This window comes from Grammomys surdaster, unplaced genomic scaffold (genome assembly GCF_004785775.1).
Source record: "Grammomys surdaster isolate TR1022 unplaced genomic scaffold, NIH_TR_1.0 958, whole genome shotgun sequence".
NCBI classification, from domain to species: Eukaryota; Metazoa; Chordata; class Mammalia; order Rodentia; family Muridae; genus Grammomys; species Grammomys surdaster.
Genome location: NW_021605377.1, coordinates 2064156 through 2091850, shown reverse-complemented (window position 1 = coordinate 2091850; position 27695 = coordinate 2064156). Strand labels below are relative to the sequence as shown.

General features: G+C 41.6%; 1 protein-coding gene across 5 annotated transcripts; it reads left to right on the top strand.

Annotated features, from left to right (window-relative positions):
* Nucleotides 1–3208: 3208 nt before the first annotated feature.
* Nucleotides 3209–26152, top strand: Tmpo (thymopoietin). 5 transcript variants are annotated; one of them, XM_028783011.1, is made up of 9 exons: nt 3209–3795; nt 8523–8649; nt 10147–10305; nt 15520–15617; nt 20998–21117; nt 21213–21308; nt 21713–21823; nt 22624–22712; nt 23940–26152. In XM_028783011.1, the coding sequence occupies exons 1-9, from the start codon at nt 3520–3522 to the stop codon at nt 24220–24222; spliced, it is 1359 nt and encodes a 452-aa protein (XP_028638844.1). In that variant the 5' UTR covers nt 3209–3519; the 3' UTR covers nt 24223–26152. The 5 variants fall into 5 exon arrangements, with proteins under 5 accessions (XP_028638844.1, XP_028638845.1, XP_028638847.1 ...); XM_028783012.1 differs by lacking the exon at nt 20998–21117; XM_028783014.1 differs by lacking the exons at nt 20998–21117; nt 21213–21308.
* The last annotated feature ends 1543 nt before the right edge of the window (nt 26153–27695 follow it).

Below are 27695 nucleotides of genomic sequence, written 5' to 3'. Positions count from 1 at the left end.
GGTCTATAAATCAAGTTCCAGGACAGCCAGGGCTGAACATATGCTTTTTAGAGGCAAGTTTGGAAGCCATAATTAGGAACAGATAGATCTACTAGCCTAACTTCCAGCCCTTATCTTATATAGAATATGAGAGAGAAATATTCAATACTTTGGAATTCTACAAGAGTTAAAAACAAAACTTAAGTTCTGGAAGCATACCCATGGGCATCTCCAATTTTCATGTGGTGAGAAAACGTCTAGAAAAAGCAAAATTTTTGATAGCTGCTGATGACAATAATCAGGTCTCCTGAGAAATTTGGTTTCTTTAAGAATCCCCCTATTGATAGTGTCCAAGGAATTTTTTTTAAGTGTGTGTGTGGGGGGGGAGGCATCTCAACAGATAAAGTGAAGTTTTTGCTTAGGGAACAATTTCAGGCATCCACAGTGCAATTTCTGTAAATCACAGATTGAATGTTGGGCATGCTACTGGGTTTAAAACCACCTCCAGGTCTGAAGAGATGGCTCAGTGGTTAAGATGGCATTTCTTTTCTAGGATCTAAATTCACTTCCCAGCACACACACCAGACCGTTCACAATTGCCTGTGAATCCAGTCTCAGGAGATTCTAGTACCCCTGTGCTAAGGAACCTGTATATACCCACGCATGTCAAGAAAACACACAAAAATAAACATATCAAAACCAAACAACGACAACAAAAAAATAGCACTCAGGAGGCAAGGGCAGGCAGATAGCTAAGAGTTCAAGGGCAGCCTGGTCTGCAGAACAAGTTCCAGGACAGCCAGGGTGATTACACAGAGAATCCCTGTCTAAAAAACCAAAATAAGAATAAGAATAAATGTTGTGATGATGGTACCCTTTAATCCCAGCCCCTAGGAAGCAGAGGCAGTCAGATCTCTTTGAGTTCAAGGGCAATCTGGTCTACAGAGTGAGTCCCAGGACAGTCAAGGCTATACAGAGAAACCCTATCTCAAAAATATAAGTAATAAAATAATCTAAATTTAAAAAAATCAGATTCAAAAGGTGAATTACTACATATGGGTTTTGGTCTTTGTGGACAGATGGTGGGGAAAATAGAATGTGTTTTTGTTTCCAAGTGTTAAACTCCCTGGACATTTTCTGCTGCAAAAGCCCAAAGGAGGAAAAAAAACAAAATCAGAGTTTGATACCTCCTTCTCCAGAGATCTGCTTTATTGACCTAGCTACCCGGGGAGTCTCACCCAACAGGACAACAGTTAGCCTGAATTCTGCTATGCACTCCAACTTTGGTAAAAATCTAGCCCTGGACGGAACCATTTCAGAACAGCAATGTTTGTTTCCTACAGTACAAGCAGACCACAGTCAAATTCTTCAATTACAAAGATAATTTGCTAATTTGATGACCATAAAATAAACCTGTTGATTCTGTTGTCTGGCAGAGAGAAGAAAGTTCTGGACTTTGTAAGTTCTATATACGTTTTCCAGTTATAATTTTAGACTTTTACTGGAAAAATAACTAAGATACACTACACATTAGGACAATCCCATATGGATTTATTGGGGTTAACAGTCTGCAATATCAGGCTTTTGATGATGGCAACATGCATTCTTGGGGCGTTCTGCCTCTGCCTCCCAGGTGCTGGGCTCAACGTAGTGCTGATATAGTTCAGGACCTACAATGCTGAGTTTTTAAAAGGGGGAACAAACACAATAAAGTTCCCTCTAGTAAAATAATCTAGCATTAAAATAATGTTCTGCCAGACAGTGGATGCACACACCTTTGATCTCTGCTGCACTAAGGAGGAGGAGGCAGACAGATCTGAGTTCCGAGGCTAGTCTGGTCTACATAGTGAGCTCTAGGACAGCCAGGACTACACAGGGCGACCCTGTCTTGAAAACACCCAATGAAACCTATCTTCAAATTTATAGGTCCATTTTTACCGAAGGTTATGCTTTTCAGTTTCTTCCAATTTAACCATGCAGAAATAGGTAAATAGTGTTTAAATATTTTTCTGTTCATATTTTTAATTTTGTTCATGTTTAAAATTTAAGACTTTTTATACACCATAATCTAGAGCTTAGACACTGAGGAAATGATTAAGAAAGATACACTGAATCTGAGGTCAGCTACTTCCTCTCCTGAGAAGTATCCTGAAACATTTCCTGTGTGGGTATACATTTACATTGTTCAAAAACGTATATACATTGAAACATTATACATGTTCTCATGAGCATTTATTAGCTACATGTCTTATCACAACTTTTTACATATATAAACTCTGATCATGTTTGTCCATATATGTAATTTGCTAATGGGAAACACTTGTGGTCAGTATTGTATTCTAGAAAACAGAACTGTGGCATATTTGAGACTCCATCAAGTTCTAACTTGAATCAATAGCAAAAGGGTTCCTGGCTCCCTCTAAAATTAAAAATTTAGTATGCACCACTACGGCCATATGAAGTTGACTATTAAGGAGCTTCTAAATGTTGCGTTTCGTTTTGTTCCATTACCAAACATTAGGTTTGATGAAGTTATGGGGAGATCCTTGGGTGTTTGGGGGTGAGGTGGGGTGGGGTGCGGGTCTCAATCTAGACTACTTAAAATACAAAAAAGGGATTGTTTTAAGCCCCCAGGGAACTATTGAAACCAAAGCCTTTGGTAATAGGGTAAGAAGCAAAAGAGAGACTTTAAAATGCAATTTTGTAACAAATTGAAGCAGCATGGAAACCTTCAGCGGTGGAAGTCTGGCTTTCCCTAGATTCCAAACAAAAGATTTGACTTCCTGCGCGCCCCGCTCGACAGCCTGCCTGGATTCCATGCTTCCCCTTCAGGGCCAGCATTCGGGGGAAGGCCAGGCTGCCGCCATTCTGGAGGCTCGGTGTCCCGGGAGGGAGCCAGGCCCCAGCAAAGGGTCCTCAAGAGCTGGCGCAGAACTCCCGCCCGTCCGAAGGCGACCGAGGCCGGTGCGAGGCTCCTCCGGTGCAGGGGGCAGGAGAGGAAAACAGCGCGCAAACCCAGTACCGCCCATCCCTTATCAGCGTCTGAGGGGAAGGGTGGAGAGCAGAGGAAACCGCGGGCCCCGCGCCCGAGCTCTCCCGCCCGAGCGCCTTTTAAACTGCGTTTCTGCACCTCTCGCCCTGCGCCTCGGCGGCTGGAACCCGCGCGAGCCGCCCAGCCAATCCGCGCCGCGCTTCCTCCCGGCGCCCGCCAATGGCGGCGCGCGTTCTTGGGGCGTGCGCGAGACAAGCTCGCCCCCCTCTTCCCCAACCCCACGCACTAGCTTGTGTGTGGGCTAGGCTCGCTGCGGGCTCCAGGCTTGGCCGCACTTGCTCACCAGTCGTGCGCCGGGGGCTTTTGTGGCGGGGCCGGCCTAGGCTTTGTGTCCGAGTTCTGCGCCGTGCCCGCGGCGCTGCTCCGGGTCAGGGATTCCCCCTAAGCGGCGGGCGCAGCCCCCGGGACCAGTGAGCGAGCGAGAGAGCGCGCCGGCGTGAGCGGCGGCGACCGTGAGGGGCCGAGGAGGAGAGGAGGAGGGGGACGAGATGCCGGAGTTCCTAGAGGACCCTTCGGTCCTGACCAAAGACAAGTTGAAGAGCGAGTTGGTCGCCAACAACGTGACGCTCCCGGCCGGCGAGCAGCGCAAGGACGTGTACGTGCAGCTCTACCTGCAGCACCTCACGGCGCGCAACCGGCCGCCGCTCGCCGCGGGAGCCAACAGCAAAGGGCCGCCCGACTTCTCGAGCGACGAGGAGCGCGAGCCCACTCCGGTGCTCGGCTCCGGGGCCTCCGTGGGTCGCGGTCGCGGCGCCGTCGGCAGGGTAAGGCGAGCTCCCCCGCCGCCCCCGGGTCGGGGGCCACGGAGACGGGCGTTTGGCGGCCGCCGCGCGTGCTCGCCAGCGGGGCTGACCCCCGCGCGGGGTCCCCGTGCCGGCGGCGCCCCAATCGCGAAGCTGCCGGGGAGGGCACGGAGAGGGGAGTCCTCGATGCGGGCCGCCGCGGCTTTGCCACTTTGCTGCTCGGGCCCGGCGCCCCGCCAGGGTCCCCGCTCGTGTGCACGGTCCGGAGTGGGTGTAGACGCGGCCTTCCGAGCCGTTTTCTAAAGCCCCACAGGCTTGGCCCCAGCACGCGAGGTGAAGTTCTAGCGTTTTCCCGCTTTGGCACCGAAGTGATTCGCAACAGTGTCAGAGCGCTCCCTGGAGGGCAGTTTGCGACATAGTCATTTCTGTCCCCCCCCCCTTTTTTTAAATAAAGGCATTCCCGCCTTTTTATGTTTTGTTTTTTTTTTTTCTCTACTGATGGAGGGCTTTTTGAACCGTTTGTTTCCTCGTATGTCTTATTCTTCCAGTCAGCAGGCCCCGCTTTAAGTGGGTTGGCTGTACTATAAATGGAACGCCTTACAGTGCGTTTGGAAAAGTTAGTTCTTGAAGACATACTGGAGAATCCCAGCTAGTTAAGAGTTTGTTTATCGTTGTAAGATTTTGCCGGAGGAACTAAAGATCCGGAAGCAAAAATTAAAAGTTTATGGCATTGATGTGTCAATAGTACAATTTGATGCCTCGGACCAGTGAAATGTAAAATAGGTTCCCGCCAGTGTCTACCGTTTTGTTGCTGGGTTTTGTGTGGGTCTATATTTAGTTAACAGAATTCAAGTCATTAAAAATTAGTTAAGACTATTGATTTGGTGTAACTTAAAATCTTGGAGAGACACGTGAATGTTTTGATTGGTGTCGCTGCTGTTCACTGGTATCGCAGTTTGCCTCTCGTTTTGGTGCTGGGAATTGAACTCGAAGCTGCTTCTTTGCTTAGCATGTACTAGCGGGGAACTACACCTCAAGCTGTTTGCTTCTTCGAAAGTTTACAGTGTTTAGAGTTAATTTTTTTTAAAATGTGGGTTTTTTTTTTCCTGATTGCTTGAACAAGAGTGAAAACTATGTCAGGTGCATGTGTGGATTTAGTTGGGAAAGCATTTACCCTGAGCTTTCATTTCCCTAAGGGTCTTAAGATTGGCACGAATCAGTTTCTAGTGAGCACTAGATGAATAAAAGAGCCTCGTGTTGGTTGGTTGGTTGGTTGGTTGGTTGGTTGGTTGGTTGGTTGGTTGGGTTGGTTGGTTGGTTGGTTGGTTGGTTGGTTGGGTTGGTTTAAGAAATTTTTTTGAGGCATAGTTTCTCTGTGTAACTGCCCTGACTGTCCTAGAACTCGATTTTGTAGATAGGCTGGCCTTGAACTTAAAGAGATCTGCCTGCTTTTGTCTCCCAAGTGCTAGAGACGTAGGTCCCCATACTTGGCTGAAGTGTGTCCCTCCCTTACCTGTTTTTCTCCAACTTGTTCCTGTTTTAATTGTGTGTATGGATGTTTTTCTGCATATATGTAGGCTCATCGTGCATATATGAGTGCTCCCTGAGAGGACCAGAGAGGGCGTCAGATCCTTTAAAGTTAGGTGGTTTTGATCTTCCTTGTGGGTACTGAGAATCAAACCTGAGTCCTGGAAGAGCAACCAGTGCTTTTAGCCGCTGAACCATTTCTCCAGACCCTTATCAAGTCTTTAAAACATATTTTCCATTTCAAATGGCACATGATGGGGCAGATTTTCTATTAAATCATCCAAGTGTTTGTCCAAGTGTCTTAAGCCACAAAGCTTTTGGTTGTGTGTAAAAACTACATCCCGGGTCACCTGGTGGAGGCTGGAGGACCAGGAGTTGAAAGGCATCTGCCACATAGTGGGATGATACTCTCTCATGGTTCCACACGGAAGACTTGAGCCCAAGACAGAACCAGTGCTGTTCCTTCTCATGTTTGAGGTCCTGATGTGTGCTGATTTCCTTTCTGACATTGAGTCTCACAAGGGGTGTAGTCCTGCCTCAGCCTCCTGAGTGCCCACATTATAAGTGAGCCTCCGGATGTGTTCTTTACTGTAGATTGAGCTCTGCACATCTAGCTTTTTTTTTTTTTTAAAGGTTTTATTTATTTATTCATTCATTACATGTAAGTACACTGTAGCTGTCTTCAAACACCCCATAAGAAAGGATCAGATACCATTGCAGATGGTTGTGAGCCACCATGTGGTTGCTGGGATTTGAACTCATGACCTCTAGAAGAACAGTCAGTGCTCTTAACCACTGAGCCATCTCACCAGCCCTAGCTTTTTTAATCCTTAAAAACTGTCATATTTTCTCTTCCCAGCTCAACTTACATGAAAGATCCTGCCTTTTTTTGTGAGCACTTACTATTGGGGCTAGGCTGTACATTAAGAGGAGAGGGACAGTTTAGGATGCTCCAGGCGTAGTTTTGATGCCCAGCACTTGGTGGAGAAACAGTACTTGCTATATCCCATGGATGCTCTCTCCAACCTATCTCTCCATGGTGGGGCTTCTTTCTCTCAGTGGGTCTCATAGCCATAGGTTTGTATTCTCCACCTGCACTATTTAAATATTTTTAAATGTATAGTCTTGATTGGACTCAATGATATCAACTACTCAAGAAACTAATATTGGCAGTCAGTACGTGAATAAAGTGAGTTGTGATTTAGGAATTAAATTACCACTTTAAAGTCCAGCATAGGGAAGGTATTTTGAATTTCAGGAAAAAATGTAGAACATTTTTGATTGCTTGTGTAAAAGTTATTCTCGTGGTTTTTTTTCATGCCCTGGTCACAGGTTCTACCATGCCCAACCTTCATGAATAATTTTAAATTAGGGCTAATTTCATAGAGTCATAAGATTGTTTCGTATGTTTTACCATCAGAGAATTTTACCTTGGATGCATATGATGGGTTCTGCGATTTGTGTGTAAGGGGGGAATTTTTAGGCTTTTAATTATCTGTCTTGATGCCAGTATTTTTAGGTGTTAAGATCACCTAGATAGTGGGCACAGGGGTGAACATTTGTGGAGCTGGTGATCTTGTGTTAGAGCATGCTAAGCATGCAGGTTTAGCTGTTAGGGGTCCAGTGGAGCATAGTGACATTCTTTGGTGGGCCTGTCAGGGGAGACTGCTTGTTTTGTCCTGGGGGTTGAATCCAGAACTTCAAGCATGCATATTCGTTTGTTTATTTAGAGAAATTCTTGCTATATAGCTCAAGCTGGCATTGAACTTATCCTCTTCTCAGGCTCCTTGTGTGGAGGTATGCCCCACTGGGCCTATGTTGATGATCTATGGGTGGGTGGTTCTTCCTGTTTTGTTTTGGGTTGTTTTAAGACAGGCCTTCCTTCCCACAACTCAGACTGGACCTAACTCTTGAGGAGTAGTAGTACAGAAGAATAAAATACAGCTAGATACATAACTTGTTCCAGGCAGTATTTTTTAGCTGGATATGCTGGCTCATGCCTAGTCCTAGAACTCGGGAGATGAAAGCAGGAGGATTGCTGAGAGTTCAACAAGGTCACCCTGGATTACAGTCTTTAAGAGCGCTGACTGCCCTTCCAGAGAACCTAGGTTTGCTTCTCAGCATACTTACAATCTGTAACTCCTTGTTCCAGGGGATCTGATACCCTCTTGTGGTCTCCACAGGTACTGACTGAATGTACATAGTTAAAGCTACCTTAAAGATGGTAATTACACACAGTTAGTACTTCTTGGTACTGCTTTGTTAAGAGTATACACCAAACTACCTACTTTCCAATATTGGTTCTTATTAAATTTAAATTTATTAGGTGGTGTTATTTTCCTGGAGCTTTTCCCCCTACAGATTAAATTTTGATATCAAATAGGCTGTTGGTGGACCCCAGCTTTCTGGTTCATATTATGCAAGCATATTGCCTGCTTCAAAATGTTTTTCTTGTTCACTTAAAGGTTTTTCATTATGGAGATGTAAATTCAAGAGGCTTACGTTGTTTCTTTTCTTTTACTTTTTTTTTTTTTTAAAGGGAAGAGCATGCAAGGCAAACGCTCCAGTATGGACTTATATTCACAGCCCCATTGTTTCTGTTAAGAAGTGTTTTGCTTTTTTAATGACTTAAATATGGGTGTTCTGCCTATGTATATGTTTATGTACCACTTGTGTCCAGTGCCTTAGGGGGCCATTCAGATCCCTGACACTATGAAGAATCAGATTGGGCCAGGCATTAATTCCAGGACTCCCAAGAGTATGTAAGGTTTATATTAGATGTATCAAAAGTTAATTTATTTTACTTTGCTTTTATTTGCTTTTGGACACTAGATGCCGTTGTTATCTCTTCAGTTAGGTAATTACCACCCTATCACTGAGCTGCCCTCAACCCCCAAGAGCAGTGTTTTCATTTTTAGTTTATGTACATTGGTGTTTTGACTGCATATATGTCTGTGAAAGTGTCGGATCCCTTGGAACAGACAGTTGTGAGCTACAGACAGTTGTGAGTGCAGTGTGGGTGCTGGGAATTGAACCTGGGTTCTCTAGATGAACAGCCAGTGCTCTTAACTGCTGAGCTATGTCTCCAGCCCCAGATACTGGGTTTTAGTTTAATCAAATTGCTGTGGCTAATGTGAGATAAGTCACCTTGTTGATTGCATAGAGAATGTCATGTAAATGATTACTTTCATATAGAGGAGATAATTGTACTTTGTCTACAGAAAGCCACAAAGAAAACTGACAAGCCCAGGCTAGAAGATAAAGATGATCTGGATGTGACAGAGCTCTCTAATGAAGAACTTCTGGATCAGCTTGTGAGATATGGAGTGAATCCTGGTCCCATTGTGGGTAAGTTGATCAAGTCAAGTACCTTTGCCAAGAAGCAAGCCCCAAATCATTGTTTTACTCTTATTAATGGTTATAATTTGGATCTTCTGAGACCATTTGTCATTATTTATTTAACCAATCAACACTTTAGTTTCCTAAACTCAAACTAGAGTGTTGGTAGATAATATGTAAAATTACCAATTGCTGATATTGTGCTATTCTGTCAGCCTCATGGATCTTACCTGGCTGAGTCATCTGCATCAGTGAGCTAGACAATAATGAGTAAAGTATTTGGATCCTAATCGTCTCCGTTTCCTAATTAGCACTAAGGGTTTTGTTCTAAGTCTGTCTAAAGAACAAACAAAACAGAAGGTGTGCAAGAATTCAACACTCTAGATCTGTCATTGGCTTTTCTAGGTAGCAGTGTGTTTGCCAGGTTGATCATGCCTTTCTTACAGAGTTTAGGTGGTAACCTCGAGACTGAGAGAAATCCACACAGAAATTCAGGGTTATGTGAAAATTTGAACACAGTATGGAGATTGGGTGGGTTTTGTTACAGCTGTAGTTGGAAACGGTAAGTTGGTTTTGTCTCTGTCCAGTCTAGATCTCACTGTAGCCTGCCTAGCTTTGCCACTCAGATTTGTTGGAATTAAAAGTGTACACTTCTCAGGCTACTCACAGACAAACTTGTGGTTATAATTACCAACAGACATTTGATATCTTTTGATCTGAGAGACACTAAAAAATACATATTACATGAAAATGTACTAAATTCCATGTTAATGTATCAGTCTTAAGACCTCTTATCTAAAACTTAAGAAAAGATATATACCTAATGTAAAGTAGAAATTAAAGATATTAAAGTATGACTTATAGAATTTGACACCCATAGTTAAGTGACTGTTTATAGGCATATTGATCTCCGTGTTGTGAAGTGTAATCATTTTCTGTTGAAGGTTTCCATTTGTTTATATAAGGCTCTTTGGGGAGCTGTAGAGCTGGCTCAGCACTTAAGAGCACTAGCTGCTCTTTCCAAAAGATCTGTTTGATTCCCAGCACCACGTGGCTAAAAACTAACTGTCTGTAACAGGACATACAACACTGTCCTGGCCGACACAGGCACATGGTGTACAGACCTACGTGCCAACAAAACACACATTCACATAAACAATAAAATCTTTTTTAAAAAATATAATCTTGTATTAACATCCCAGAGAAACAGTTATTTTGGAAAAGAGTGCATTGTGTATTATTATTTAATCACTCTAGAAATAAAAAGCATGTTGCTTAAAACTGGTTTTCTGTAGGGTCTGGAAAGATGGAAAAACTTGTACTGTTTTTGCTGAGGACCAGGGCATTATTTTGAGAACCCACGTTGGGCAGCTCACAGGCCTGTAACTCCAGCTTCAGGGGATCCAGTGCCTCTGGTCTCTGCACACACACCATTTTTTTGTTTGTTTTCAATCTTTTAAAAAGATAATTTCATGCCAATATAATAGAACTTTTCCCTTAACACAGGAACAACCAGGAAGCTGTATGAGAAAAAGCTGTTGAAACTGAGGGAGCAGGGAACAGAGTCGAGATCCTCTACTCCTCTTCCAACAGTCTCTTCCTCTGCAGAAAACACAAGACAGAATGGAAGTAACGACTCTGACAGATACAGTGACAATGACGAAGGTAACATTTTAAATGCTCTTAAAAACATGTGGGGCTTTTTCCTGACTCAGTGTTGACCATGAGAAAGGTATCATTTAAAGCAGTATTGATCAGATATACGTAATTTAACTTTTGTTTCAAAATGATAACTTTTGTAAAGGCAAAGTTCTCCTTTCTCCATTATCAGGTCTACAGAAAAAAACATTAATTTGGTATTTATCTCACTAATTTTCATATTTAATGATCAATTTGATAATGCTACTTTATTTTTTTTAATTCTATATAAATGATAGGTTGGGTCTTCTATGTGCCATTTTTGTTCCATCTAATGTTTTTTGGTCCATATTACGTTTATGTGTTTATTTCTTATAATTAATGTGCAGTGTTAACATTTAAATATAACATTTCTATTAATAAGCATATGAGTTATTTAAAAGATTTTTAGGTATTTTTGGGACTAGAATAGGAAGAATATTTCTTTTTAAAATTAGAATAATGCAGAATTTCATACTTAAGAAGTTTTAACTCATAATTTGCTTATTTTGTAAGTACTTAGTGTAGCTATGCCTGCCAAGGCACTATGTACTATATACCAGATTAGTTGCTGAGAGTGTGAAGTATAGGGCCTTTTCTTCAACAACACTATTTTAGCAAGGAGGCAAATAAGACCAGCCCAAACCAGTCATGCTTAAACTTCCTGCCTCTTTTGCCTCTACAGGAAAGAAGAAAGAACACAAGAAAGTGAAGTCCGCTAGGGATTGTGTTCCTTTTTCTGAACTTGCATCTTCTCCCTCTGGTGCATTTTTTCAGGGTATTTCTTTCCCTGAAATCTCCGCCCGTCCTCCTTTGGGCAGGACTGAACTGCAGGCAGCTAAGAAAGTACATACTGCTAAGGGAGACCCACCTAGGGAGACTTGTACTGATACAGCCTTGCCTGGGAAGGGACAGGCGCAGAAGTTAGCCCCTGGACGGAGTTTATTTATTCCTTCAGAGTCTAGCTATGATAGATGTGTAGAGAAAAGTTCTTCACCATCTTCTCAGCGTGAATTTGCTGCCAGGCTGGTCTCTGCTGCAGCTTCTCCTTCACTGATAAGAGAAACCACTACTACTTACTGTAAGGACATAGTAGAAAATATTTGCCATGGAGGGAAGAGTAGAACTCAGCCATCTCGTGCTGAGGAGCCTGGTGTTTCAGATCAGTCAGTTTTCTCTAGTGAAAGAGAAGTACTGCAAGAGTCGGAGAGGTCACAGGTCATTTCTCCACCACTTGCTCAAGCAATCCGAGACTATGTCAATTCTCTGTTAGTCCAGGGTGGAGTCGGCAGTTTGCCTGGAACTTCTAATTCTGTACCCACACTGGATGTAGAAAACATATGTAAGAGACTTGGCCAGTCCAGCCGTCAAGAATCCGAATCCCTGTCCCCTCCCCGAAAAGTCCCTAGACTCAGTGAGAAGCCAGTAAAGGGAGGGGACTCAGGCCCCTGTGTGGCATTTCAAAATACACCTGGATCCGAACATAGGTCTTCTTTTGCCAAGAGTGTTGTCTCTCATTCTCTTAATACTTTAGGAATAGAAGTGTCAAAGCAGCCACAGCGTAATCAAATAGATACCCCAGAACCATCTTTTCCTCTCCACGAGTCTATCCTAAAAGTCATCGAAGAGGAGTGGCAGCAGATTGATAGGCAGCTGCCCTCGTTGGCATGCAAGTATCCAGTTTCCTCCAGCGAGGCAACTCGGATATTATCAGTTCCAAAAGTAGATGATGAAATCCTGGGGTTTATTTCTGAAGCCACCCCACGAGCAGCCACTCAGGTGTCCTCCCCTGAGTCTTGTGATAAACATGTGGACTTAGCTCTCTGTAGATCTTATGAAGCTGCGGCATCAGCATTGCAGATTGCAGCCCACACTGCCTTCGTAGCTAAGTCTCTGCAGGCCGACATAAGTCAGGCTGCACAGATGATGAACTCAGACCCCAGTGGTGCACAGCAGGCACTCGGGATTCTGAACAGAACCTATGATGCAGCTTCCTATCTTTGCGATGCTGCATTTGATGAGGTGAGGATGTCTGCCTGTGCCATGGGGTCTTCTACCATGGGCCGGCGGTATCTGTGGTTGAAGGACTGTAAGATTAATCCAGCTTCTAAGAATAAACTGACTGTTGCCCCCTTTAAAGGTGGAACATTATTTGGAGGGGAAGTACACAAAGTTATTAAAAAGCGTGGAAATAAGCAGTAATAAGGTTTAGAACAAAGACAGAAACTTTGACTTGGAGAATTTGTGACTCCTAAGAATTTAGTCTCCTAATAGAGCTAATTTCAAGGTGTTAAGATTCCACTCGTCAAGTTAGAGTATAATTGCAAATATAGAAGCCTAGTACAGTTGAAGCTTAAGAGATCACATTTGCCTTACAAGAGTTTACAGCTTCCTATTTTACACACTGTAGATTTACAAGGAATTCCAGCAACTAAAATAATCGGTAGAATCCTCACTTTAGTATGCCGTTCACATACTTCCTTATGTGTAGGTCAGAGGTAAACATGGTTAGTCACTTGAAACACTGTTTTTGTTGTTGTTTTGTTGTTTGTTTCTTTTCCCTTCCTGCTCACAGGCGTTTATTTCTGAGAAGTGTAGTGTGTAGGCATGCCAAGTCTCACAGCTTTTGGGATTTCAGTCTGCTCTGCTTTCTGCTGCTTACTTTGATTGCATAAATTGGTTTGGCTAAAAGTCCTTCTGTTGTCCACTCATTACATTGCAAGACATCTTACAGGTGATCTTTGTACCATAATTCTTAGCTAAGCATCTTCATGCTCTTAACATCTGTTCACACTCTTGTTCATACTTCTGTCTGCAACGAATTTCATAATTCTAGATGAGTGTAACTCTTTTAAGTGCCAGTACACAGACTTACCGATTGATTCACAGACAAGTGTGTGCATGTATCAAAGGGAAAGGCACTGCTGCTCAGTGGTAAGTGCGTAAGACTAGCATGCATATGAGTTCAGTTCACAGCCACTTTAAAAAAGTTTAATGAGAATTTAAATTGAGAGATACTTTGTAAACAAATGATAAGAGGTAAACTTGCATACCTATATGTACATATAAACACATTTATGCATATTTTTACTAAATGAATAGAAAAGGCAGTGTACAGTTTTATGACTGAGAGAGGAGGTAGCCAACAATTCCTGGTTATACAAGTACTTGGACCACATTTGAGGAACACAGCTAGGGGTGATAAGTAGAATTCTGGTATACCTCATGTTCACTCAACATGACTATTTTGTTAGATGAACAAGACACTACAAAGATGGGGCTTTTTTATTTTCTACGTGTATTTAAAGGTATTTTGTACATCCTACGTAGTTAAATTTCCGATCTGGATGCTAAAACCAAGTTATTTTCTAAAAATCTTGAGAATTTTTTACTATACCCCAATGTCTGTTTCTGAATAAAGCAATGTATTACTCTGTTTTCACTTGTATGGTTGTAAGGTAAGGTATCCTAGTTATAGAGATGGAAAATAGTCTCAAGCATAATCAAATGCAATCTTGGTGTACATGTCTGCTGCTCCCATGTTCTTAAGACTACACATTCCATCTCTGCAGCTTTGTTACTTGTCTTCTAAAATGTACATGTATACATGTACCTGTTAAGTGCTGTGTGATTTCTTTAAAGCAATGTATTCCTGTAGAATGCTTCTACAAATTCAATAAAGTTGTTAAATTTGAACAGTTTTGTGTGGTCTCCAGAAACATGTTTTATGTGTGCTTTATTCTTGGAGTTTGAACAATGTGGATGAACATGCCTTTCCCGTTTCCATTGAAATACTCCAGTAGTGACTAAAAATATTATAGTTGTCACATGTCCTTTTCACTGTTTGAGGACTGTGTATTTAATTGGCTGTTAAAATCTACATTTGAACAAGAACTTAATTTGTAACCACATAGCTTATTTGTCTAATCAGTTTTTGCTTGATAATATTTATTTATTTATGTACTTATTTTGCTCTGTGCTGTCTAAGGTTTCTTAAGAAAGAACAAAAGTAGATTTTAGAATGCTGGATAGAGATAACGTTCTTAGATCTGGTGACAGCGTTGGGTATGCTTGGTTGCTTGGTCTTAATTGACCTGTTTGAACTATTTTGGTTACAACCACTATCTTGGGGGAGGGAGAATGGCAGGTGTATGTGGTCTACTAGGGTTAGATTAGAAGGCCAGCAAGGCACAGAGCTCTCTTGATCAGTTTGAAACATGGCTACATTAAGCTTGTATAAAATTAAGCTTTAAGAATTGATTCTATTCTTGTTTCTTTGCTAAGAAAGCCAGTTTCTAGACCTGCCTTTCTATGGTAAATGGCCACAAAAGTAGAGAAGTTCCTTTTTGTTTTGAGACAGTCTCACTATGTAGCACATGCTAACTTGAACAGGAGCTCCTCCTGTGCCTGTAGCCCCAATGCTGGGGTTACAGATTGCTACCATGGCTGCTGGGAAGTGCTGCTTAAATTTGCATTTCGAATTATGATAAAACCAAGGTTAAAAAATTAGAATACTCACCTTTTTTATTTTTTTATTTATATATGCTATTGGATTACTAACTGTAAGAGACTTAATAATTTTGTTTATTATTTTGGTGCTAGGGATTGAGCCTAGCACCCCAAACATATTTGGTCTTTACTGAACTACAGCCTCTAAGGGCAGACTTTATTAGCATTAAAGCATTACAGTCACATCATTGGAAGTTACCATTAATTATTAAATGATTGGTGCCACACAATCTTTTTCATTTTTAAAATTACCCTTTTCGTGATATTTTAGTAGGTAGCCCTTGTTATACAGCAGAAATGTATTACAAGGACAAAACAATAGTCACTTCCACATTTGCATTGGTTTTTAGTGAAACACCTCCCTAGGCGCAGTTTGAAACCTCTCTAATCCTAGTTAAAATCCCATTCTAGGGGTGGGAATAATGGAAAAGAGTAAGTAGGAAGAAGTAACCAGATTAAACAGTGGTACAGGATATAAAAAAAAAAAGACTTAAGATTATAAAAGCGTCTGGGCTGTTCTGTTTTCTATAAAAGGGTTTAAGATAAATCTTACTAGACAGTTTTTCTCTGTTAATGATAATAAAAAGATTGTCGAGTGTGCTCATGTACCTACAACCGGGGTTCCGAAGTAATGTTAGTAAAACGTAACTTCAGCATTCCAGCGCATAATGGTTTCTTCAATGTTATTTCCAGACTCTAAAATAGAGCTCAAGCTTGAGAAGAGAGAGCCACTCAAGGGCAGAGCAAAGACGCCAGTGACACTCAAGCAGAGGAGGACTGAGCACAATCAGGTATCTGTCATTTTACGATCCCCGTGTCCAGTTGTGTCATCCGACCAGTAGCATCCATCTCGAGTCTTGACCTTTGATAAACAGTAGGCGCACACAGTGCAGCTGCTCCCTCCACAGACGCGGTTTCATGGATGAGTGGTGCGGGCCACATCCTTTGTGAGGTGTGTCCTCAGCATAGCCTCCGGTGTTTATTGGGCTGAGCATAACTCGTCAAGCAGCCTGTTTGAAATTTGGGCACAACAGTTTTGAACCTGGGGTGTCAAGTATGCTACGCCAGTGTTCCACCCTCATGCTTCCTCTTGAGAGGGTTATTTTAGAAAATAAAATGCACCGTTTGTTTTGTTTGATGCAGCTTCTTTGAAAAGTTGGGAAAGTTTTATATTTGTCTTTGTGTCTAGATTTCTCAATTGGATTTACTTTGATTATCTGTAGCTTCTTGTTGACACTTGGAAGCTAGAATGGTTCATTAGTTAAGATGACAGTTTCCTCTTTGGGGGATGGGATAGGTAGAGTTTTCAAAAGGAAACTGGAGGGAGAATAAGCATAAGGCATTATTAATACGTTGTTTTACAGAGGAAAATTACTAGCTCTGATTTAGGCTCCTAGCTTCTTTTCCTTGGCTTTATTCTGTAACTTAAAAATGTGTTACTTTGTAATTTAATCTGTCTTTTCCGTGTTCTGTCTGCCTCTGGTTTCTGTGGTGTTTTTGCAACAGTGTTTCACAGTGAATCCCTGGGCTGCCTGACCAGGCTAGCCTCTAACTTGTAAAACTTTCTGCTTCCCTCCTTTCCTGTGATCCGAGGGGAGAGGCAGGGTCTGTGTACTCCTGGCCCTCCTGCCTGCACCTCCCAAATGCTAAGATTACAGGGGTGTACCACCGATCCTGGCCAAAAATGGTTTATTGCATAATTAAATTGAGCCTGAACAAGCAATAAGTCTATATTAATTCCCACCATGGCTGTTTCTCCGTCCTCCATTTGGCGACCATTGTTGACCATGTCAGTATTTCCTACTTTCTGGAAGTGGCAGGTAGTTTTCAAGTGTTTTTTGATATCTTGTGTAATATGGCAGACCGGGGACTAGATCTCATGTGGCAGTGCAGAGACTTTTTTTCTTTGGTAGTCACAATAAAAATGTCAGTTGTGGAGTAGCCATTTTTAACTGTTGTCGTTGGACTGTAGGCTCTATTTAAATAGATGTAGCTGGTGATTACTATATTGGACAACATAGACCTAATGGGTTGCTCTGGATTTGGATTCAGTTTATTTGACAAGAATACTTCATAAACGATGTTGTAGTTTTCCTATTGATCATTTCAGGAAACATGAATTTCCTTCAAAAATATTAAAATTAATTAATAGTTCAGATATTGGTCTTTTCAGTTAAAGGTTAACCGCTGTGGATAATATTGCCTAAATCCATAATTTTATTTCAAGTTACAAAATGATGACTTTTCTCAGTCATGTTATTTGATATCCATAGCTAATTACTTTATGAGAAACTTCCCTTGCTGAGTTGTGTAGCTGCCTTAAAGTTAATTTTATACAAAACAACTAGGAAAAAATACCCTTGTGGGCCGAATTTGAGATAGAGTTTCTTTGTGTAGCCTTGGCTGTCCTAGAACTTGCTCTGTAGACCAGGCTAGCCTCAAACTCACCGATCCAAATTCTGGGATGACAACCACACTGGATAATTAACTTTATGCTATGTTTTTGTTTTGTTTTATTTTTGAGACAAGATTTCTCTATATAGTCTTGGCTGTCCTGGAATTTACTCTGTAGAACTGGCTAGCCTCAACTTACAGTGATCCACCTGCCTCTGCCTCTTATCTCCTGAGCACCGGGTTTAAAGGCGTGAGCCACCTCTGCCCGACTTACGTTATGATTTCTATATTCCTGATCAGTTGTAATTCAGTCTTGAGTCCCCGTCATACCCGAAGTCTGCTTGCTGCGGGCTACACAGTCGCTTTTCTCCTGGGCTCCATTCACAGCTGGATAGATGGGGTCTAGAGTCTGGTTCCTTTGTGTCCCTTCTTTTCTCTGTCCCTAAGGAGGAGAATTTGTGAGCACGTGATAACATTTGAAGCTTACAAATATGGGTCACGTACGTCTCATGCTGAGCAGCTTGGTCCTTTATTCAAGTTTTCTTACATTTTACATGTTTCAAAATAACACTAAGGCTGCTAAATGCAATCCATGTATTTTTCATTTATATTACTAGGTTATAAAGTAAAATACTGTGCTTAAAATATTTACTTTTTTAGGCAGTTTAATGAACTGCTGGAGTGTTACGTTACATAGGGAATACTCTGCATAGATTGTTTATACTTGCTCCTCTGCCCTTTGCATCAAACATTCCCTCCTTTGATCTGGTCTAGAGTTCACTGCCAAATCAAAATACTATCCCTTGTCCCATTCCTAGTACAGCTGCATCCGCATAGTGAGATTTGTGGATGTGCTGTACTTTATTCAGCTACTTTGCTTTTGATGCATGTGTGAGTTGTTTTCACTATGAGCCCTTTATGCCAAGACAAGCAGCCTTCTGCTCGTAGCATTTCGTCTCTGTCAGTTTGTTGATGTGTAAGTGAAAGTGCTTTCCAGTTTCTGCAACTGTCTTACCAAATGTCTTTGGTTTTTCGAGACAGGGTTTCTCTGTGTAGCCCTGGCTGTCCTAGAACTCACTCTGTAGACCAGGCTGGCCTCAAACTCAAAAATCCACCTGCCTCTGCCTCCCAAGTGCTGGGATTAAAGGCGTGCGCCACCACTGCCCTGCGCAAATGTCTTTATGTCACAGTCCTCTATTGTAGTATTTAAGTGTGTGTAGTGAACACTTCGGAGTAATTCAGCTTTTGTTCCATGTTTACATGTTCTTTCTCCCCTCCCTCCCTCTGTCCTGTGAATCAAATCTAGGAACTCTTACATGCTGTGTACCTACTTTGAGAAAGGCTCCTTATGCAGCTCAGGCTAGCCTCAGGCTCCTCATCCTAGTGGCTCAGCATCCTGTGGTTTACAAGTGTGCACCGCCACGCAAGAGTGTTTATATCTTACTGTAAAGTAGTTTAGTGTGGGGGGTTTTGTTTGTCAGAGCTTAGGTTTTGTTTGGATTTAATAGCCGGCTGCTGTATTCTCATGTGTCTCAGTTATTTAATGTCTTCTGACTTATTCCTCACTTAGTAGCTTCTTAGAATTCAGTGAGAAAAGATTGGTTTCTTTTATTTGTCCCCAAGATAAGTCGGGGAATGTCTTGCTGATGATAGGTGGAACTGTGACTCTTACTTGGCCTCAAAGCATAGAACACTCACATTGCATACATGCTTGTGAGATAGTCCTCTGTGTGATTGGTGCCTCTTTCCAAAATCTGCCATTGAATGATAGTCTTACTAATTTCTATTTACATTCTCAAAGTCAGTTGCTGTGAGTGGCGGTGTGTGCTTGTAGCTGCAGCACTGCAGGGCAGGCACAGGAGAATTAGGAGCTGGAGGCCAGGGCAGGAGTGACAAGTGTGTGTCACCAGGATGGAGAGCACAGATTGATGCTGTGTCTTTGGGCATTTGACTGTTGATAAGAATTTATTGCCGGGCGCTGGTGGCGCATGCCTTTAATCCCAGCACTTGGGAGGCAGAGACAGGTGGATTTCTGAGTTCGAGGCCAGCCTGGTCTACAGAGTGAGTTCCAGGACAGCCAGGGCTACACAGAGAAACCCTGTCTCAGAAAGGGAAAAAAAAAAAAAAAGAATTCATTTTGTTGGCATAGTGTTTGATTTACATAATGTGTCTGACATTAATTTTACATTCAGCAGAGATTTCCTAATAGCAGAATAAGGAGCCCTGAGAGTCAGATTTCAGTCAGAACTCAGGATGCTGGTGCTGGAGAGATGACTTAGAGCTTAAGAGCTCTCGCAAGGACCTGAGTCAGATTCTCAGACCCACATCATGACTCACAGCTGCTTGTATCTCCTGCTCCAGGGGACCCTCCTAATAGCCTCTGATGTGTATGTGTACAGACATACACATACAATTAAAATAGATTTCTTTAAAAAATAAACTCTTGCTGGCCAGTGGTAGCACATGCCTTTAATCCTAGCACTCAGGAGACAAACAGGTCAATTTCTATGAGTTCAGGGCCAGCCTGGTCTACAGAGTGAGTTCCAGGACAGCCAAAGCTGCATAGAGAAACACTGTCTCTAAAAACATAAAAACAGACAAACAAAAACTCTTATCAGTCCAAATAAACATGAGATTGGCTTGGGGACTGTTTGTGCCGCTGTAGAGTTTGAGTGGTGGTGCCCACCACTAGCAAATCGGCATGCTTATCACAGGGTCAGAGTGAGACGAAGCTCAGTAAGTACTGACTGACACCCGTGTAAGGCTCATGTTGATGTCCATGAAAACAGCTGCACACGCAGGACTGAGTGAGTGGAGGGGAGCCAGTCTATAAGACCTAAGGGTTTTTTGTTGCAGTGATGGGGTTTTTTGGTTTTAGGTGTGGTGTGGTGCAGGGCTAGTGACCAAACATGGCACTGCATACTCGATACAAGCTATGTCCCTATCCCTAGGTGGCTTTTTTATTTTTAATAAAGTCAGTCTCAGTATGTACCCTAGGCTATCCTAGAACTTGTGGCAGGCAGTTCTCTTGTTTCTGCTTCCCTGAAGCTAAGGTAACACGTGTTGTACCACTGCACTTGGCTACTAAAGCACTGTTTAAATGAGGGGGAAGTCAGTTGTTTCCTCCCAGAGAAAAATTAATCTGGGCTTGGAAGGCAACCGCTGTCTGCTTTCTGTAGGAAGGGGAGAGTACAATTACAGTTTGACAGATTCTACTAAAATAATTAAACCACATGGAAAGAATGTCTGATTGATGAACAGCCATAGAGGTTTGTTGTTTGCTTTTTCTCTAATTTTTTTTTTCCCTTGCTGGGAATAGAACCCAGGACCTCACACATAGTAAACAGGGGCTCTAACACTAAGCTACTGCTATCAAAAGTGGTTTCTTTCTAATTCTCTTCCTTCCTTCTTCCTTCCTGGAAACAAATCATAGCAAATGACATGTATATAAATCATGATCCATCTCCTTTTTGTTTAAAGACAGAGATACCGCTTTAGTGATAGGTCAGTTACCAAGCAGTATGTCACAGGAGAAACCAGTGTGAGCTGTTAATACTCTCAGCAGACTTTAGTGTATTTTATTGTCCTTTACTTTCTGGTGATTGATTACAAGGCAGCAAAATCAGTACCTTTAGTTAGAAATATTTTGAGGGTGTAGCATTGCTGGTAATTGCTGACGTCTAGAGAGTTCTTGGTTTCTCTTGGTGTGCTAAAAATGGTCATTGTCCAGGGGGTTGTGTTAGGATATGACTTTTTAACGTGTTGATGCTTGACTAGAGCTATTCTCAAGCTGGAGTAACTGAGACTGAATGGACAAGTGGATCTTCAAAAGGCGGACCTCTGCAGGCATTAACTAGGGAGTCCACGAGAGGGTCGAGAAGAACTCCAAGGAAAAGGGTGACGCAGGGCTGCCGCTGAGTCGGGTTTGCAGATTGGTAGGGCCTCAGTGATTGCTCACACTGATTGTTTTTGTTCTGTTTTCAAACTAACAGGTGGAAACTTCACAGCATTTTCGTATAGATGGTGCAGTAATTTCAGAGAGTACTCCCATAGCTGAAACTATAAAGGCTTCAAGCAACGAATCCTTAGTAAATATGTTTTATAAACTATCTAAGTGCTGTTCTTTGTAATTACCCCTTAGTTGGAATTTGGGAGGTGGTGAATTTTGGCAAATGGAAAATTTATACTACATTTTTAACTAATTTTCTCCAAGTTTCTGGATTTTTGAATATTTGAATGTAGCCATTTTACAAATAAATTTAATTAATTATATAAGAACCCTAAATACCATGAGGATAATTTTTTACTAAATATTTGAAGAATTCTAAGGTTTCATGTGAATGTGTTTCTAGATCCCACTACCTAAATTTTTATTAGGGGAAAATCAAATATTACAGAAGTAAATATCTTTTTTTTTTTTTTTTTTTTTTCATTTTAAGCGTCTTTGCTATATTTGGATAATTCTGAGTCTAAATAATTTGAATCTTGGCAGGTGGCCAATAGGTTGACTGGAAATTTCAAGCATGCATCTTCTATTCTGCCAATCACTGAATTCTCAGACATAACCAGAAGAACACCAAAGAAACCATTGACAAGAGCTGAAGTAAATGGATACAATTTAGCCCAATGCTGTCTTTATCTTTCAGAGTTTTGTTTTGTTTTTAAGTGGGAGGAGACAGAACTTTACTGGGATGTTTATGTGTGTATATATATATATATGTGTGTGTGTGTGTATGTGCACATATGGTTTAAAGACAAATTTAGTTGTGAAAATAGAGACTAATACAGTATGGCATACTAATAATACTATATTCCTGCTGCTGTGTGGCTCTTCAGTTCCTGGTTGCAGGGGAGTTGGTGTGCTGCTTGTAATAGGCTTTTTCTGTCATGGATCCAAGTTTAAAATGCTACTTGGGCTGTGAGGGAAGCTGCCCTTTTGTTGAAAAGACCTTCAAGTACCTTTGTGTGGTAGACTCCTGTATAACCAATCTTTAAAATGCTGGCTGCATGGCTTAAGCAATTTTTTAAAAGCTGGAATGGTTTAATTGACTTTTAAAACAAGACAGAGGCCTACATTAATTAGATATCTTCTATATTTAATCCTTTACCCATCCCGGGTTCCTAACAGGAAGAAACAGTGCAGTCTTTAATGCTAAACAAGGGCATTCCTTGCGGGAGTTCACACGCCTTGTTGGGCTGCGGGGTATTTCCCTCTAATGGTCTCATTAATATACTATCCCAGTGATGGAATGTGAAGCGTCTTGGAGGCTTCTGAATACCTAGGTGATATCAAGACTAGGCCAGAGGAGGGTATTTTGTTCCCCTAAAGATGATTAAAGTATTTGAATTATTGCATATTTACACTAAATTTTAACTTGTGTTTGTTTGTTTGTTTTTTACTAGGTGGGAGAAAAAACAGAGGAAAGAAGAGTAGAAAGAGATATTCTTAAGGAAATGTTCCCCTATGAAGCATCTACTCCAACAGGAATTAGGTATGTGGGTAGATTAAATCGAGTAAAAGTACTTTCTGGGGAACTTTCAGTTCTTGACCACAACATTGTTGTAGCTTTGTTCTCAGAATCAGTTGGTTCACATCTATGAAAATTAAGTCACTCAAAATTTATTTTTATCACGTATAACTCTTTTGGGGACAAAGTGGGGACAGGGTTTGGTAGTGCTTGGGGTCAGGGCCCCATACATACAGCAAGCTCTCTGCTACACGCTCCTTTGTTTATTTTTGAGTTTGTTTATTTTGGGTGTTCATGTTTACTTGTGAAAACCAGAGATAGACACTGGGTGTCAGTGTGACTTCGTCCATTACTCCCCACTTACTATTTTGGAGACAGCGTCTCTGTCTGGACCTGATGTTTGTTGACGTGCCCAGAAGGGTTCATCCACTGATTCACTGAGCCATCTCCAGGGCCCCTTCTTACATTTTGAGACACGGTTTCTCACTAAACCAGAAGCCTAACAGTTCAGCTAGATTGATGGGGGCAACAAGCCCCCAGCAATCCTTCTGTCTTCTGCCTCTCCTGAGGTATACCTTTCTGCCTTGTCCAACTTCTTAGTGAGTAATGTGTCAGTTGGGAGTTCACCCTGGGTTCTGAGGATTGAATTCAGGATGTCAAACTTGGTAGACAAGGAGTGAATGCTTCTTTGGCTAAGCCAAGAATGTACACACATGCTCATGTATGCTGAGGATTGAACTCAGGCCCTCATGTTACAGCAAGCACTTTGTTGACCAAGCTGTTGTCCTAGCCCTGCCTGGTCTCATAGTCTAGGTTGTCCTTGGACTCTCTGTGTAGCTGAGGATAACCTTGAACCCCTGATCCTTCTGCTTTCACCTTTTTCATGTTTTGTGTGGGCAGGTAGCTGGAGAGAGCTGTGGGTGCTGGGAACCAAACCCTTAGCTTTTTGGTTGTGAACCTATTCTTTAAACAGCTGAGCCATCTCTCCAGCCCGAAACTAATTTTTAAGATAAATACCTAGCTGGGGCTATAGCTCTGTAATAAGAACGCCCACCTAGCATGTGAGGCCCCAGCTTAACCTCCCAGCTCCACCACAGAACAAGAGCAAAGACTGGGCAGCATGTGATCAGTAGATCCCCTGCTTCTGGTTGTCAGTTTTCTGCTGCTGCTTTTTGCAGTGTGCTTAGAAGTCACACTAAGATTTTGTTGTTGACTTGAATCATCTGGAATTCTCTCTTTCACTTTGAACAGTGCTAGCTGCCGCAGACCAATCAAAGGTGCTGCAGGCCGACCGCTGGAGCTCAGTGACTTCAGGATGGAAGAGTCGTTCTCATCTAAATACGTCCCTAAGTACACTCCCTTGGCAGACGTCAAGTCGGAAAAGACAAAGAAGGGGCGTTCCGTTCCCATGTGGATAAAAATGTTGCTGTTTGCCCTTGTGGCGGTTTTTTTGTTTTTGGTCTATCAAGCTATGGAAACAAACCAAGGAAATCCCTTCACTAAGTTTCTTCAAGATGCTAAAATATCCAACTGAGGAAATCATTTCGGCACATTGAACTTGATCTCCTGTTTTTAATAACTGTAGAACAACATTTGTGTCCACTGTTGACTGAAGAACTATATCGTGATGTCACCTCAGTAAAGTTAGTGCTGCATTGAAAAGCAAGCAGGATGCTTACATGATCTCATTTCAATATTTTGGACTTTGGAGATCACATTGTGCCATATGAATAATTTTTTTAGCTCCAGAACTTTTTTGTAGGCTTTATTTTTTTAACGTGGACATCTTATTTCACTTTTGGGGAAAATGCATTGTTTTGTGTATTTGAAAAATAAGGCAAAACATGGTGATGTAATGTGAAGCTACACATTAAATACTTGGAATTCTTACAGAAAAGATTTATGACTTATTCTCTGCTGAGTAAAAACGTTACAAATGTGAATGAAGTTCAGTATGAGAAACGGTCACACAGTTGTGCTTCCTGTCCTCAGCGGTTTGTCCATGGAAGGTACAGCAATAAGCTCTTCTGTGACTCCGGTCGTGTGGTGCCGCTGGCGCAGCCCTGCCACACTGCTCGCTAGAGTATTTGTCATATCATGAAAGTCCTACTTCATTAAAACCATTAAGTACACTTGGTTTTCCACAGGGATCTTGTAGAGTAACAGAAGGTCCCTACCTGCTTTAGGGGACCTTTAGCTGCCTGCACATGTTTGAGAGAGCTGTTAGCTAACTCTAAGGCTCCTGTTGGGATCCTGTGCTTTTTATTTACAGCAAAGCATTTATCCCATCAATCCAACATATCAAAATATTCTTTAGGTAAATAAGTGTGGGGGTATTTGTTTAGAAGTTAGAAACTAAACATTGGTCCCCTCTGTTTCGGTTGGATTTTATTGTCTTATTTTAACCAAAAAAAAATTTTCAACCCAGGGATTTTTGTTTTGTTTTGTTTTGTTTGGGGTTGAGCCGGGTGTTGAGGTTTTTGTTTGTTTTAGACATATAATTCCCTATGTAATTTGATTTAAAAGTATAACTGACTTGCTTTTAAATCACATGTGTAGTAGCTAATGCTTAATTTTTAATTTCAAATAAGGTGGGCATTATGGTTTTGTGTAGTCCTGAAATGATTAACGATATCCTTACAGTTGTCTTTTTTTTTTTTTAAGCTGAAATTTACCTCATGTATGACTTAGATGAAGTTGCAGTCAATTTAAAATTTTAGTAAAAATCAAGTAAAGCATAAACATTCTTAACTAAATCATTTAAATTGCAGTTTTACCGTCATTGACCGTAAAGCACACTAAGAATGTAAATTATTTTTAATAACATCCAAAATGTAAAGACATTTTTAATTTTTACAAAGGAGGAAGCCGAATATGAATATTTAGACCAGCACACAATTTTGACTTAACATTTACTGTATTTAGCTTTTAGATATTTCGTAGACATTTTAAGTATACTTTTGCCATTGCGACCAGAACATGTAGGTCTGGTCTTTAAGGGCATGTGGGGAGCTGACTTTGATCTGAAGTGCTTGCCTCTCATAGTCAAAGTGTCTCTTGAGATGAGCACAGGGGCATGGTTTACTCAACTTTCTCACCTTACGGTGACAGCCATCATCCTTCCTTTCTTTTCAGACATAGCTTCTCATATTGCTTTCAATCTCTTGTTTATAATTAAAAATTGTGAGAAGCCCCATTTGATGTTTAAAAAATGTAGGGGTATAAATCAGACTTCACGTATATGTAAGGTCAGTCTGGAATCGGAAAGTATGGTCCAGTATAGCAAAAGTAGGACCAGGTAAAACATGCCATTTTTTATTTTGAACAAACGTGTACTTGGTCTTTTGTCTGTGTCTGTTTTATTCCACTAGAGTAAATGTGTCCTTGATGTAAATGCAAAGCATTTATTAATTCGTAGATGTAGACTTTACAATATAATTCAATAATAAAGTAATTAACCTCTAGTTTTGTTGTTGAATAAATGATTTTCAGATAGCATGAAATGTAAGATTTCTATATAGCACCTATCCTGTGGTATTTATTTACAGATGAAGCTTTCAGTCTCATTTTAACCTCTTCTGCTTTCTAATTACTGTAATAGTTGGGTCCTGTTAGAGAATAGATTCAGAGCCTCCCAAAGGACCTCTTCCTTCCTGTAATACGGTGATTTTCCAACCATACCTCTGTGTTTACGGCCGACCCCCACCCCAGCCTTCTTCTTTGAGCAGGAACTTATTCTGTAGCACTGGCTAGCTTCAAACTCAGAGACCTGCCTCCTTGGTGCGCGGGAAAGCCATGCACTCATTCCTACTCCTGCTCACTGTCCTAAATATTTACGTGTAACACTCTCGGTTGTTGGTCTTTGTGTGACTGGAAGCCGGCACAGCCTGTGTCTGTGAGCTGAGGGTGCTGTTTTTATCCCTGTTGTTCATGTGTCCCTCTGTGGTGACTAAGTTTGTGAGTCTCACTGTATTCCTCCAATTCTTAGCCCTGTGCAGAGGCTGTTCTTGGCCCTTCGTGTGTGTGGACTTTTGACTCCCTGATAATTCTGTGGGGTAGGTGTTTTTCTTACTTGTTCAAAGAGAAAATGGACGCCTAGAGGAGTTTAGAGAGTTGGTGGGGTTTCTGCACAGCTGTGGATCTCCGTGTTCTGCCCTGCTCCTTTAGCTTCGAGAGTTCCTCAGGTTCCAAGGCCTTTAGGTGCCTTTCAGGGTTAAGGAGCTCACTTCTACTCTTTGTTTTGTTTTTGAGTAATCACATTTGGTTTTATTCTTTCTGAGAACATTTAAGCCTTCCCTAATTTTGCTAATTTATTTTCTGTTCATGTTTTGTGTCTTTCAAACACCTTTTTAAAAATCTTTTCTTTTGCTATCGCATCCTTCCTCTTTTCTTTTTTTTTTTTTTTTTTTCCTTTATTAGTAATAGAGTCTCGGCGGGAAAAGGCTGCTAACTCGTGTCATCGGTCTGAAATCTTGAGTTTTTCTCACTGAGCGTTCCATGGCCTCAGGAGGTGGGATCCTCCGTGCTTGTGTAAATTGACTGCCTCAACTTTTTTAGATGTTATATAGCAGTAAGAAACCATGCTAGTTACTGCTTTAGTGAGTAAAAATCTTATGGAATAAGCATATTGGCACATGCCTGTAGTCCTAGGACACAGGAGGATCGTGGTAAGCTCATGAGCAGCTAGGGCTGCACAGTGAGACTACCTTAATTACGTTTTTCATGTGGACAGGTCAGGTATATAGTCAACGGTATGTGCTTAATATGTAACAAGACCCCGGATTTGTTCCTGAACTTTGTATCTCAGATGACCCTGTACTGACTGTATAGTTCAGACTAGCTTTGGATTTAAGGTCATTCTCCTTCCTGCTTTGGGTTCCTGAATGTTGGATTTATAAGCATGTACCACCACTCCTGTCCTAGAACAAACTTTTGTGAGGTAGCCTCAAACCTAGGATCCTCCTGCCTCGGCCTCCCAAGTTCTTGGAATATTAGCACCAACACAAC